The 11,913-nt window shown below is 54.9% G+C and overlaps 6 protein-coding genes across 6 annotated transcripts; 3 read left to right on the top strand and 3 right to left on the bottom strand.

Annotated features, from left to right (window-relative positions):
* Nucleotides 1-3,787: 3,787 nt before the first annotated feature.
* WHR41_04194 (uncharacterized protein) lies at nt 3,788-4,398 on the bottom strand (the record flags this gene model as incomplete). Its single annotated transcript, XM_069372800.1, has 2 exons — nt 3,788-4,336; nt 4,387-4,398. 2 exons carry the CDS (start codon nt 4,396-4,398, stop codon nt 4,034-4,036), a joined length of 315 nt encoding a protein of 104 aa, XP_069229978.1. The 3' UTR covers nt 3,788-4,033.
* A 528-nt stretch (nt 4,399-4,926) lies between these two features.
* WHR41_04195 (uncharacterized protein) lies at nt 4,927-7,242 on the bottom strand (the record flags this gene model as incomplete). The annotated part of the gene is made up of 3 exons (XM_069372801.1): nt 6,052-7,242; nt 5,840-5,971; nt 4,927-5,772 (listed from the first exon to the last, which is right to left on the bottom strand). Exons 1-3 carry the CDS (start codon nt 6,163-6,165, stop codon nt 4,927-4,929), a joined length of 1,092 nt encoding a protein of 363 aa, XP_069229979.1. The 5' UTR covers nt 6,166-7,242.
* Nucleotides 6,433-7,389, top strand: WHR41_04196 (uncharacterized protein; the record flags this gene model as incomplete). Its single annotated transcript, XM_069372802.1, has 1 exon — nt 6,433-7,389. One exon carries the CDS (start codon nt 6,433-6,435, stop codon nt 7,387-7,389), a length of 957 nt encoding a protein of 318 aa, XP_069229980.1.
* A 535-nt stretch (nt 7,390-7,924) lies between these two features.
* WHR41_04197 (uncharacterized protein) lies at nt 7,925-9,132 on the top strand. The gene is made up of 4 exons (XM_069372803.1): nt 7,925-7,983; nt 8,070-8,126; nt 8,203-8,216; nt 8,279-9,132. Exons 1-4 carry the CDS (start codon nt 7,942-7,944, stop codon nt 8,853-8,855), a joined length of 690 nt encoding a protein of 229 aa, XP_069229981.1. The 5' UTR covers nt 7,925-7,941; the 3' UTR covers nt 8,856-9,132.
* A 226-nt stretch (nt 9,133-9,358) lies between these two features.
* Nucleotides 9,359-10,410, bottom strand: WHR41_04198 (uncharacterized protein). The gene is made up of 3 exons (XM_069372804.1): nt 10,261-10,410; nt 10,088-10,201; nt 9,359-9,988 (listed from the first exon to the last, which is right to left on the bottom strand). Exons 1-3 carry the CDS (start codon nt 10,321-10,323, stop codon nt 9,488-9,490), a joined length of 678 nt encoding a protein of 225 aa, XP_069229972.1. The 5' UTR covers nt 10,324-10,410; the 3' UTR covers nt 9,359-9,487.
* Nucleotides 10,411-10,615: 205 nt separating this feature from the next.
* Nucleotides 10,616-11,463, top strand: WHR41_04199 (60S ribosomal protein uL29). Its single transcript, XM_069372805.1, has 4 exons — nt 10,616-10,689; nt 10,755-10,897; nt 11,028-11,253; nt 11,336-11,463. The coding sequence occupies exons 1-4, from the start codon at nt 10,687-10,689 to the stop codon at nt 11,342-11,344; spliced, it is 381 nt and encodes a 126-aa protein (XP_069229973.1). The 5' UTR covers nt 10,616-10,686; the 3' UTR covers nt 11,345-11,463.
* The last annotated feature ends 450 nt before the right edge of the window (nt 11,464-11,913 follow it).

Consider the following 11,913-nt stretch of genomic DNA (forward strand, 5'->3'; position numbering starts at 1 on the left):
GCTACGAATCCTCACGGCTGCTCGGTCTTGTTGATCAATTGTTCCAGTCTCGTCCGTGATGAGGGGCACGGCATGTGGCACTACATGGCGTATCATAGCGGGTGAGCGCCTGCAATCATAACGACGCTCATGGAGCCGGCTCCGGTGGAAATGCGGTGCCCAGGCTGCAAGGCCCGCTGCCCCCCAGTACTTCGGATGTGACAACCTGGTAGCTTCTGTAGCTCCACCCTTCCAGCGGCAGACTGATTTTACGTCAGTTCCCTTCCCCGCGCATGTTGATGTGTGGGCAGGATGCACGTGAAATTTCGGATGACGAAGCCGCAGCTCGAGGCTGCTGCTGCACCTTGCCAGATCAAGTTGGAATGCGGATTGTGCGAGACACCTTGCAGCGGAGGTGATCGGCACTCTGGTCGTGTGTAACCTGTACGATTACGATGGCTTTTGGTCAATCGAACTCGGTAACGCTGTTCATGCCTTACGCACCCTTTGGAGGAGGCAGTTCGGATAGAGGGTACCGTGAGACATCCCGAGACACTCCGTGTGTAAACGCTGGGAGATACACTACCGCTCACTTCCGCGCCATGCTGTAGCAAGCGCGGAGATACCGACCGACGCGCCGGCCACGCTCCCTCGGCAAGCGACGATCTTGGCTGGCGTACATAGGCTCGTCCAGCTCTAGGACCGTATATAGTTAGCCGCATAGGAGCACTTTCTGAGCATGGATCAACATTAGCCACACAGTTGCTCCCTCGTGCTATAAAACCTGACTCTGAGAAGCTTTTGCCACAGCGGCGACCAATGGAGAAGGCGTGCAGGAACGTCCAGCAGAATCGTTTATTCCGTCAAATCATTATTGACGGAGATGGCTATGTTTGACTGAAAGCTCACTCATTTGCGGCTGAATTAACGTGCACCACGATCCGTGCGTGCACGACCGGCTGCATGAGTGCTCCGTTCCAGAGGGGCACCGGTCATTCGACACTCTGGCGTGCAACGGAGACCCTGGGGAGATGCAATACGTGATCCGGAGGGCAGAATTATGGTACCACAAAGTAGGGAGTAGCCAGCCGGCGATGGTGTGATGGGAGCGATTGTGGGTAGCTCACGGAATTTGCCTTTTGACTAGCCGAGTACGCTCCTCGACTGCCATTGACTTGAGGGATCCAATTTGCCATGAGGGCTTGCGGAGCGACTTGCCGACTGTGCACTTTTGCTTCGGAGCCCCGAATTTTAAACATGCTTGAAGACAACCCATGCGGGAGTCGAATCGTCCGTTCTGGCACTTTCATGGTGGAAAGAAGACCCTCCACACCTTTGCGTTTACTAGAGGCTGACGAATGCATGCTGTCTACGCGGCATTCGTATAGCAATACGATTCCAGTCCCTCGTCTGGGGAGCAGGCTTGAATCAGGTGTCGTCGACCACAACCTGAGACCACACGCTCGGGAGACGATGGAAGTCGAAACGCTGCAGCGGCTGACACAGCAACAATACGGCACTCGGTGGAAGGACGGGCTGCATCAGAGGTTCGGCATTCGTGGAGGCGCACGTAGATACTGAAAGGTTGCGGTCAGCTTACAGCCTGGTGCCAGAGCCAACACCGGCACCTGCAGTGCGCCCCTAGCACCGCATTGACTTCGACGGGAAGGCGAACGGGTCTTCCATGACCTGAGGGATGAGCGTGCCGTACAGTAGTAGTACAGTAGTGTCAACATGCTTTCTGCACGCGAGGCCCTGCCCAACCTGCGAGGCGGAGAACCCGGTCTCCCCGCAATTTGCTTGGCGCGCCGGGGTTGATTCCTGGTCCACGGCCGGGCGCCGCAGCAGCATCCTCGCCCGCATCACCTGTCGCGATCTTTGTCGCATCGAGGGGCTTCTGCCTGGATCGTGCGGGAGGCCCGAATCACAAAATGCAAGTGCAGAGGGTTCGGGCACCAGAGAGGCCGGCTTTGGGCAGCAAATATGCATGTTACCACCCACGCCACCGACCCCCAACGTTGTGTGCCACTCCACCATGCAGACCCACGGCACGGTACTTTGGCGCTGTACCGCCGATCTTTTCCTTCTTGGCGGAGCTTACTCCGCGAGGCCGCCTCCCCGACGGCGAGAACCTGCCCAAATGCCGGAAGACGTGTCCGATCGAGATTGCAGCAGTGTCCTTGCTTCGAACCGCGGAAGAGAGGTATGATTACAGCGTCAACGTTCTAATTGCCCTCAGGACGTTCACTGAGGACTTCCAAGGTGATATCGAAGAGGTCTACAGTGATGTACCATAGATACACCTTGGAATTTTGGCATTGGCACTCCGACAGAACTGTGGAAGGTTGAAGCGACCTCACGCTACGCTAGGGGAGACAGAATGGCGCATTCCCATCGTCCCGTCAAGGTCTAGATTTCACCATCCACCAATGACGACCCAGATGCACCTGTCCGCCACAGCCCCGCAACAACAGGGGATTTCCCACTGGTCTCGTGTGAGAACGGAGGCCGCTCACGCCCGGGCAGGATCCGATTCTCATCTTTACCAGATATGCCGTATGACCGCTCGATACGCCGAGATGGCGAAGAGGAGAACGAAGCCTGTTACCATTGCCATCTGCAAGTGGTCGACACAATGCCGAACCACGTGTCGATTGCGACCGCTTCTATCGATGCAGGTACATTAGCATCGCTATCCCGTTATCGGAAAGCTCACCAATCAACCTCGTCGGCTAAAATTACTGGTGACTTGGAAGCAAAATAAACCCAACTGCCGGTTGTAGCCTCATGTTCTCGCCCTTCCAATTCTTTCTCGGCGTCTTGCCAGAAACGGTTCGAGGCCGCATGCTAGACTCAAGGAAACCACATGTCATTGCAGTGGTATTCTCAATGGAAGCATCCACCAACACGTAGGGACTCCTTGCTCGCTTCCCCTTCAATTCTGGCATGCCGTCAATGGGTTTGCCTGACTTCGACGACTGCTTGACCTTTTCTCTCCTCTGCCGACGCCTCCGGGCTTTCTCCGTGGCCGCCCTACGCATTAGCGCGCGCTCGCTGCGCTCGTTTTGACTAGGCGAGCGCTCCAAGATCCGTAGTTGCCGCTTTCGTTGCTGACGAATGCGATATTCGTTGGTGGCGGCTGGGCGCCTTGTGATTTCGACGCCAGGACAGTTGTTGGCAATGTTTGCCGACAACCATGCAGCTTCTTCGTTTTCGTTCTTGACCCTCGTATCGATACGAACAGATTGCTTTGAATTGAGACCTGGCTTGATAGAGAAGGGTCGCTGGCCAATTTGCCCCTTTTCACTTCCATTATCCCTTTCATCAGCAGTGTTTACGTTGCTGCCGATAGTTATTTGAACTCGCGTCTCGTCTAGTGAGCGAATTAGTACAGTTCAGGTGATGACCTTCTTCTACACGGCCATGCCAGACGGACCTGGCGTTTTAGATATCATCTCTATTGGCTTTGACGCTGACTTCTCCCGCTCTTCACCACTGGAGCTTTCGCTCTCGCAGTAGTCAAACGCATACGTTTCGGAGCGATCTTCTTCAAGTCTGGAAAGCCCGTACACGTCTTCATAGTACTTCGCTCGTGCCAGAGGTTTTTTGGGCCCAGATTCTCCTGTTGGGCTTAGGCGGGAGAACATTTTGATTAGATCGCTGGCAAGCCGGTTATTGCAGTGGTTCTGTTTGTGGCGATAGTTGTTGTGGTGAGTAAAGTTACTGACTTTGATCTTCATAGGTCATTACGGGCCAGTGAGGCCCTATCACATGGCAAGAATGCGCTTTCACGTGAGTGAGAGACTAATTTTCACGCCATCAAAGTGAGATTAATCCAGCAATCTTCAGCCGATTCATCGAAGACCATCTCAATTCATAAGCAAGAGCGCAGCCTCACGTGCAACCATGCTGCCCATTTCTAGCGTCAGTCTAGAGCGCGACACTGCTATTGCCCTTCAACATAACAATCAAAAAGCGACGAAACTCCTCAAATCAATCGATCCGTGTCCAAAACCCGCCCCCTCTCCTAACCACCAGTTCACACACGAACCCCTCACATCTTCGGCTTTCCACTGGTCTTGCTCGTTCCCCTCGCACCCCTATCATCACCCGTAACCTCCGTATCAGACGTCTCGGCTTTCAAGCTCACCGGGTCGCCGAGCTGCGAAGGGTTCGACTGTAACTTCGCTTGCGCCCGCTGCTTGAGCGACTTGTCGCTCTGGTCACTTTTGGCGCCTAGTTCGTCGGGTGTGGGTTTTGTGTCGGAGGTTTCGGCGCGGAGGGAGACGGGGTCGCCGAGTTGGGATGGGTTGCTTTCGTTTTTGGCGCGGGCGAGAGATGAGAGGGACTTGTTGTCCTTGGTGCTGTTAGATTTGACGGACTAGGGGTGATGAAGGGGGATTGTACTGAGGGAGCCATTGCAGAGGATGAACTTCGCCTAATGCTGACTAAGAGGAAGTAGTCGGTGGACGGGTAATGTTTAACGGGTTTAGATATCGATGGCTAGGGCTGATGGGACGAAGTGAGTTGGATGAAATTGGCAAGCTGACGTCCATAAAAGGGAATCAACAAGTACATACAAATTATATGAGGTCCCATCAGACAAGTGAGGTCTACATAACCTCGGTCGGCTATTGGAATCCCATGCCGCTGGTCGATCAATGTCGTCAACTATGATGATGCCATGAGGACCACTCCAGCGTGGGGGGGAAGGGTCCACCCGCAAGCGTGGAGATCGATATCTGAGATCTCGCATGTGACAAGCCCTATATTAGACTATAGGTTATCTGAGACTCTTTCTAGTGAATAGGCTTAAAACTTAGCATGACCTTCGTGAAAAGCTTGTCGTAAATTGCTTCGGTTTCATGCATTGAATTTGGTCGTACACGTTTCATCCGGTGCATCCTCATGCCTCACCGACTACCCTCTCGCGACAAACGAACTTTTTTACTTAGCGCCCTCTTCTACGTTCTTCGCGCCATACTTTTTGCCATAATTGAACACCTTCGCGTCCATATCAGGCCCGATAAAAAGCCAAGCAACAGCCACCACCCAAGACATAAGCGTATCAAGCAGCCAGTTGTTCCTCGCACTACCACCCAGCATACCCGCACGGAGCAACGAGGCAATAAACTGCGTCGTGACAATAAATCCACCGCTCTCCAGCCCTTTCACGGCCGCCGCCGCAACCTCGTCTTCCGTCTGAGGCGAGTCGTCTTTTTCCAGCAGTTTCGTCACGGCGTGCTTCGTCAGGTTCTCGTTCTCGAAGCCAGGTGAGGTTATTGTGCCGGGCATGACAAGGTGGATGCTGATATCGCGGCCCGGCGCTTCGGCGCGCACACTGGGGTCTTTGGATCGTCGCGAGCCATTGTAGATGTTCACCTCAGATCGGAGAGTGTCTGCGAGGGATCGCATGGCGGCTTTGGCTGGGCAGTAGGGCGCGTAGCCTGCTGCGCCGAGGAGGGCCGCGACGGAAGAAGTCATGATGAATTGCCTGGGTCCGGTTGATGCATCCTGGCTGCCGGCGGAGGGTTTTGTCCAGGCGTTTAGAGTCGTGTGAGCGAGGTAGGCTGCGCCCCAGTAGTTCATGTCCATTTGGCTTCGCAGGACTTCGATCGGGGTGTCTTTGAAAAGGGCCGGGTGGGCGCCTCCTGCCACTTGCCATACAATGTCCGGAGGCTGGCCGTGATTCCACTTGGTAGCTTCTGCCATGATTCGATCGTTCTCCTCTGGTTTGGTTACATCTGCCGAGATGGTGTGGAAGCGTTGTTTGGAAGTGTCTTTCGCGCTGGCCTGGATCAAATGTTAGTGGCAAAACGTCTTCTAGCACAGATATACCATGCATGGACGAGCCACTTACGCTGATGTATTTCACAGCTTCAGCGAGTCGCTGCTGGTTCCTGGCAACGATGACAATGTTTGCTCCTTTTTTCGCCAGGATCTTCGCAACGCCACGGCCCATTCCAGTGGAGCCCCCAGTGAGCAGGACAGTCTATCGTGAAACCAACAATATTAGAACGTGGATTCGAACCCGACACATTGGCCTCTTAAGCAGAATATTGGATATCTTACCTTGCCATCAACCTCCAAATGGTTCTTGCGGCTGAAGAGGCCCATGATGTCTAGAGCGAATACGCTAATGATTACCGCGAGAACAACAGACGCCCAAAACAATCCACCTGCCATCCTACCAGTGCTGTAACGCAGCACGAGAGTATGTAATCAACTGTTCATCCTATACAGCAGAGCATAAGATCTCGAGATAGACGCCAGCTAATCCAGCCTTCACCGCCCAGGCGGCAGAAATTCGCGGCGGCAGCAAAGTGGGTCCCTGCAACGTTCCTCTAGCGGCATCCAAAAAAGTTGAAGCCTCTCCAAGCGCCTGGCCGCCCATCGAAAGCCGAACGCTTTCGCAACAATTCATAAACACACAAGTCTTCACACACGGCCAAAATGAAGGTCGGTAAGCCCACCTCAAAGCGCCAGAGCACGCGCCTGCGCCACAACATCAAGAAGAAGTCCGCCGAGAAGCAGCGCAAGGACCGCAAGGCGGCGAAGAACAACCCGCAATGGCGCAGTCGCTTGAAGAAGGACCCCGGCGTCCCCAACTTGTTCCCGTACAAGGCCAAGGTGCTGGCTGAGATCGAAGAGAGCAAGCGTAGGAAGGAGGAGGAGCAGATGCAGAGGCGCGAGACGGCCAAGGCTCGCAGGGAGGGTCGCGCGGTTGTCGACGAGGCCCTGCCCGGGCCTAGTGGGCGTGCTGTTGCTGGTGCTATGGAGCAGGAGGTGGAGATGGATGGCGATGAGGACGACATGGATATGGAGGATGATGGCAGCAACCCTATGGCTGCGCTGCTTGCTTCGGCGCAAGCGAGGGCGGTGGAACATGATGAGGACGACGATGATGACGATGAGGACGATGATGAGGACGACGAGGAGGTTCCGTCTGGTGTTGCGATTCCGAAGAAGAAGGCACCAAACGCACAGCCCGAGAAGAAAGTCCTCCCGAAGCAAGCCCTCGCCGATCCCGTCAAAGCCGTTTCTGCGCTCATGGAGCGCATGCAGAAGACCGAGGATGGCGTGCAAAGACTGATTGATTACTACCAATTGCCACCCGTCGTCACCGCCAACAGCGATCTGGCGACTAGGTTTTTGGTAGACGTTGCACGCAAGCGTGGCCGTCTTGGAAGGGGTGGTGTACCGAACCTGCACGCCGCCTCGCTCGTCGTGCTAAACGATGTAAACGAGGACAGGATTCGTCTTCCGACTGTGCAGGAGACCAAGAAGGTCGACCCCAAGGGCAAGTCTCAGGTCACTATCGTGCAGACCATGGCCGAGCCTTTCAAGATTGCTGGTCTGTGGGGAGACGAGACGAATGGCACTACGGATGAGATGGTGGTCGAGACTTGAGCCGGTCCTGACCTTGTCTTCGATACCCAAATGAACACGAAGGGCTACAGGAAAGTCACGCTCACTTTACTGAAGCACATTTACCAGAGCATTTGGCCAAAGCTCTAAGCGGCCTACGTCCCTACACTCGCCGTATCCTCTGGAAGCATTCTAATGACCTGAAACTCGATTTCATGCAGAACATCGGCGGCACCGCTGGACAAATGCAACTCCGGCTATAGGGAGCGAACAAACGGTTGGTTCATGTTCAGGTGTTGAGCACCTGCTCGGGCAAAAGAGGACGCCGAAAGAGCGTCTGTAATCGTTCAGCTGGCGCAATGTCATCATCTCGCTTGAAAAGGCGATCAGATAGCGCAGCCAATGCATAGTACACCGATTCATAGGCGCAAAATTTCACGTACTGCACCTTAGAGTTTAACCTCGGAAGGATCACATGCGAAGCCGCCCCGTCCGTCGGGGTCTCACACCCTCCGCGAATTCGGCGGGACAATCGTCCGCTGCAACCTCAGCGCACTCCGCCTCGCCCGCCCACCCCAATCCGCGCCCCGTGTCATGTCAAAACCCTCTCAAACATTTGTGCAGGTCAAGAATTGCGTACGTACCGTATCCGACTTGTGCAGGGTCGATCGCGACCTGGAGACCCCGTGTTAGGGCTGACCATGCCTCGGCTGTGCTTGTAGGAAGCTGCGCAGCAAAACCCTCTCTCGTGCGAGGTATGCCGGCGGCGGAAGACGAAGGTAAGGATCACCTACCACTTATGGTATTATTGGCTTGCGAACATGGATTGCTGATACCTTCCTCTTTCTTCACCAGTGTGACCGCAAGCTGTAAGCTCAGGCCTCGTCGCGTGGCGCGAACATACATGCTAGCCCTATCCTGACGCCCCCAGTCCATCGTGCTCGCACTGCATCGACGCGAAAGTCACCTGCCACTATCCCGAGGCGAAACAACGGGGTCCGCAAGTGGGCTACCTGGCCGTGCTGGAAAACCGGCTCGTGAACACAGAGGCAGTGCTCTACGATGCCTTGTCAAAGCTCTACCAGCAGCCGCCCGCCGAGGGCGAGAGCGTGGACCGGATCGTGAAGCGGCTACAAGACCGCTACTCCAACATGCCGTACTCGGCTAAGACATCCGAATGGAACCAGCAGCCGCTGCTTGCCGAGGACGACCGCCAGAGGTGGTGGATTGCACACCAGCAGATTATGGCCGAGAGCGAGTCGCCTTATGCGTCTTCTGAGGTGCGCAAGAGGCGCGCCATGAGCCATTCATCGGCACATACGGTCGATACTGGCGAGCCTGGGTTCGTTGATGAGGCGCGCTCAAGAGGGCCCTATTCGCCTGCTGATGCGAGGTCATCCGAGCGACCGCTTTCGTCGAATCCCTCGCCTGGCGTCAATGTCCCCGCCAATGTTGATCCGGAGATTGCGGCGGAGCTTGATGATGAACAGCTTCAGAAGTACTTTTGAGAGGTTCTAGGGTCGAATATGCGGCGAATGATGTTATCGTTACTGAGCGGCGATCGCCAACGCGCTTTGAGCACGATTCTGCACGGTTGAGAATGTGATGGGATTGAGTTCACTACTGAACTCACTCTTGTCGGGATTGGCAGCTCTGGGATGTGCCAATGAGGGAATGAAGACACAAAACGTGCAGATGAATTCGGTAATATCTCATCACGACTAGTAATGCTTTTGGTACATAGTACATATCTGGATGAAATGAACCGGACATATCAGTCTAATAGTCGCCTCAAGGCTTACACCTTAATGGTTCCTTCCTCTGGCCTCTAGCCGAAGCTCTGCATCTGTGCTCACAAGCGCATGGCGACTTTTGAGACGGTATTCTTGATGCACAACGCTTGTTGCCGTCCCTTTTTGGAAAGAATCGCGCTGTCAAGGCCCCCTCACTTCCGTTGCAGTGGTGGGAACGAGGACTGACAGCAGCTGTCCATTCAGTTTGAAGACGGCCATTTGGAAGCAACCGCATCGTTATGGGTAAATATAGTACTCACGATGGTATCAAAGTGCTATGTGCAAACATGCTCCCCAACACAAAAACGCCTCGCCGTTCAACAAAATAGTACATGCCAGCAAATGCCTCACCAAAACCAAAGCAGCATGAGACAGCAAATTGCAATGAAGCTGCCCAAGATAATCCCGTCTCTCCTCTTCTTCGACCCAATCCTCTGCATCAGCCCGTTGATCCCGGGTATCTGTGCCGCCGCGCCTGTGATCCGCCTCTGGATGCTGCTCAAGCTCTCTCGCTGCAGCGCAAAACTCTCATTGACGGCGTATGCCTGGCTCAGCACAGCGTCCGTCACGTTGTGGCTGTTATCCAGCCGCCGTCGCTCGTCGAGCATGTAGTCTGCTTCGGCGGATTCGGGGTTGTCGCGTGCGCGGTAGGCGTTGATGTCGGAGCGTACGTTGGAGAGGAGGTTTGCGCGGTCGCGTGCGGTGGATATCTGGGACTTTAATCGCGAGAGCTCGGTGCGGTGTTGTTGGAGGATTTCGCGGTGGCGGGCGAGGTTGGTTGACTTAAGGGCGGAGGTTGTAGGTTCGGAATCGAGGATGCGGGCGAGTTGCCCGATGAGAGTCGAGCGCTGGGAAGAAGTGTTAGGAAGGCGTGTCGCAAGATTGGGCTAACGTATGTTGTCTGGCAAACAAAAGACCAGCACATTCGGCATGGCTTATAGTCGCACCTTCTCGAGGATCTCATTTAGCTGCTGTTCCGTCTTCTGCTCCTCTTCGCTGGGTTTGGGATCGATGTCTGACTTTGCGGCAAATTGTGCGTATGTGTGGAATAGAGATTCGGTCTGGCCTATTCGTCAACATATATTCCTCTTGCGACTTGAGGTATCCGCCTTGAACACACCTGTGTCTCCGCCGCTCTTGCCTGCTGGCGCACCTGCGCCCATGTCGCACCTGCAGCTGCCATGTTGGGAGATGCAGGCGGCTGTGATAGTTGTAGTAAGGTATGCGTGTCCAGGCCAATCCTCCCCTGGGTGGTGTAAGTCCAAGAAATCGACAAGTCCGTCTTTCAAGATGATGCGCTCCGCGACCGAACACGACCCAAGCATCCTGCCGCATTGGGTGGCTAGCGTCTAAGCGTCAGGTGGAGGCCGGCGGCTAGCTCGCGGGATGCGCGGGTCTATCCGTCCAGGTGCGCGCTTGCCCGCACACAAAGCCAAGACTTCATTCACAGTCTTCTCTGGCTGAATTTGGACCCGCGACTCCGACGAAGACCACCCGCGACTCTCGACGACGATAACGACCACCCACACCCCGACAATCCTTCATAATGGTAATTTCCGACCGCACGCTCGCATCTGGAATGAGGAGGAAATGCTGACCGGTGGAATTTGGCAGTCGTCCGGCAAGGTCAGAGCCCAGCAGCTTTGGGGCAAGAACAAGGAGGATCTCCACAAGCAGCTCGATGAGCTCAAGCAGGAGCTCGTGGCTCTGCGCACCCAGAAGATCGCCGGTGGTGCCCAGTCGAAGCTGAGCAAGATGTGCGTCCAATCCCGAACCCGAGTTTGAAAGAGGCGGAAAAAAAGTGGAGGAACATTGAATGTGGAATCGAGGCACGCGAACAAGGTCGCCAGCAGAGAATCACAATACTGACGCAGATTGCGCAAACAGCCACGACGTCCGCAAGTCGATCGCCCGCGTCCTCACCGTCATCAACGCCAACCAGCGCGCCCAGCTCCGCATCTTCTACAAGGGCAAGAAGTACCTGCCGCTCGACCTCCGCGCCAAGCAGACTCGCGCCATCCGCAGGAGAATGACCAAGCACGAGCAGAACCTCGTCACCGAGAAGCAGGCCAAGAAGCAGAGGCACTTCCCTCAGCGCAACTACGCCGTCAAGGTGCGTACATGATGATGGACCACTGGGGTCGGACCATTTCTTTCGAGTCAGGACAAAATGTACTGACTTGGATGTTTCACAGGCGCAGTAAGGGTTTTCGTTGCTGGACTGCTGGTGCATTTGGGAGCGTGTGCTTTTCATGGCGCGATGGGAAAAACTACCATTCTAACTCCGTAGCGGATGAAATGCTCAAAAGTGCAAACGATGATACCCTTTTCTTCCGAGACTTTTCGCTGTCGTCAATTATTCGGGTCTCAGATTATGCAGGCGGATACATGGGTTCACAAATGCCCTGAACATTGATCATCTCACAGTAACCCCCGCCGCCATCTCTGGTCTTTGCCAGCCTTGCGATTGTCCGCGCGACACCCTTCATGATACGCCTCTCAACTGCTCGGCACAATCCTCGATCAACAGCACGGCTCTCCACCTACGGTGACTGAACTTTATATTACTGCATATCTCGCACTGGAAGGACTACATTTACCAAGGCACGTGCTTGAGGACTGCACGGCATCCGACTCTAGCCTGTTCTAGTGTTCTAGAAACCGAGAGGAACACAGGCAAGGGGCCGGCATGGCCCGATCTCGTCATGCAACTGGATAGAGGATCAAGCATTCAGTCCCGATCAGCAACAGCTGTCGCCACACGCGCCTGCGA

This window comes from Cladosporium halotolerans, assembly GCF_011745625.1.
Source record: "Cladosporium halotolerans strain TM138-S3 chromosome Unknown Sca12, whole genome shotgun sequence".
Taxonomy (NCBI): Eukaryota; Fungi; Ascomycota; class Dothideomycetes; order Cladosporiales; family Cladosporiaceae; genus Cladosporium; species Cladosporium halotolerans.

What these genes read in the sequence shown, in the direction of transcription:
- WHR41_04197 (XM_069372803.1), top strand. Translation starts at nt 7,942, where the DNA reads ATGTCAAAACCCTCTCAAACATTTGTGCAGGTCAAGAATTGC. An exon ending in TTGTGCAGGTCAAGAATTGC is followed by an intron (nt 7,984 to 8,069) that starts GTACGTACCGTA and finishes CTGTGCTTGTAG; the next exon opens with GAAGCTGCGCAGCAAAACCC.
- WHR41_04199 (XM_069372805.1), top strand. An exon ending in CAGTCGAAGCTGAGCAAGAT is followed by an intron (nt 10,898 to 11,027) that starts GTGCGTCCAATC and finishes TTGCGCAAACAG; the next exon opens with CCACGACGTCCGCAAGTCGA.
- WHR41_04198 (XM_069372804.1), bottom strand. Translation starts at nt 10,323, where the DNA reads ATGGCAGCTGCAGGTGCGACATGGGCGCAGGTGCGCCAGCAGGCAAGA. An exon ending in CAAGAGCGGCGGAGACACAG is followed by an intron (nt 10,202 to 10,260) that starts GTGTGTTCAAGG and finishes CGAATAGGCCAG; the next exon opens with ACCGAATCTCTATTCCACAC. An exon ending in TAAATGAGATCCTCGAGAAG is followed by an intron (nt 9,989 to 10,087) that starts GTGCGACTATAA and finishes ACTTCTTCCCAG; the next exon opens with CGCTCGACTCTCATCGGGCA.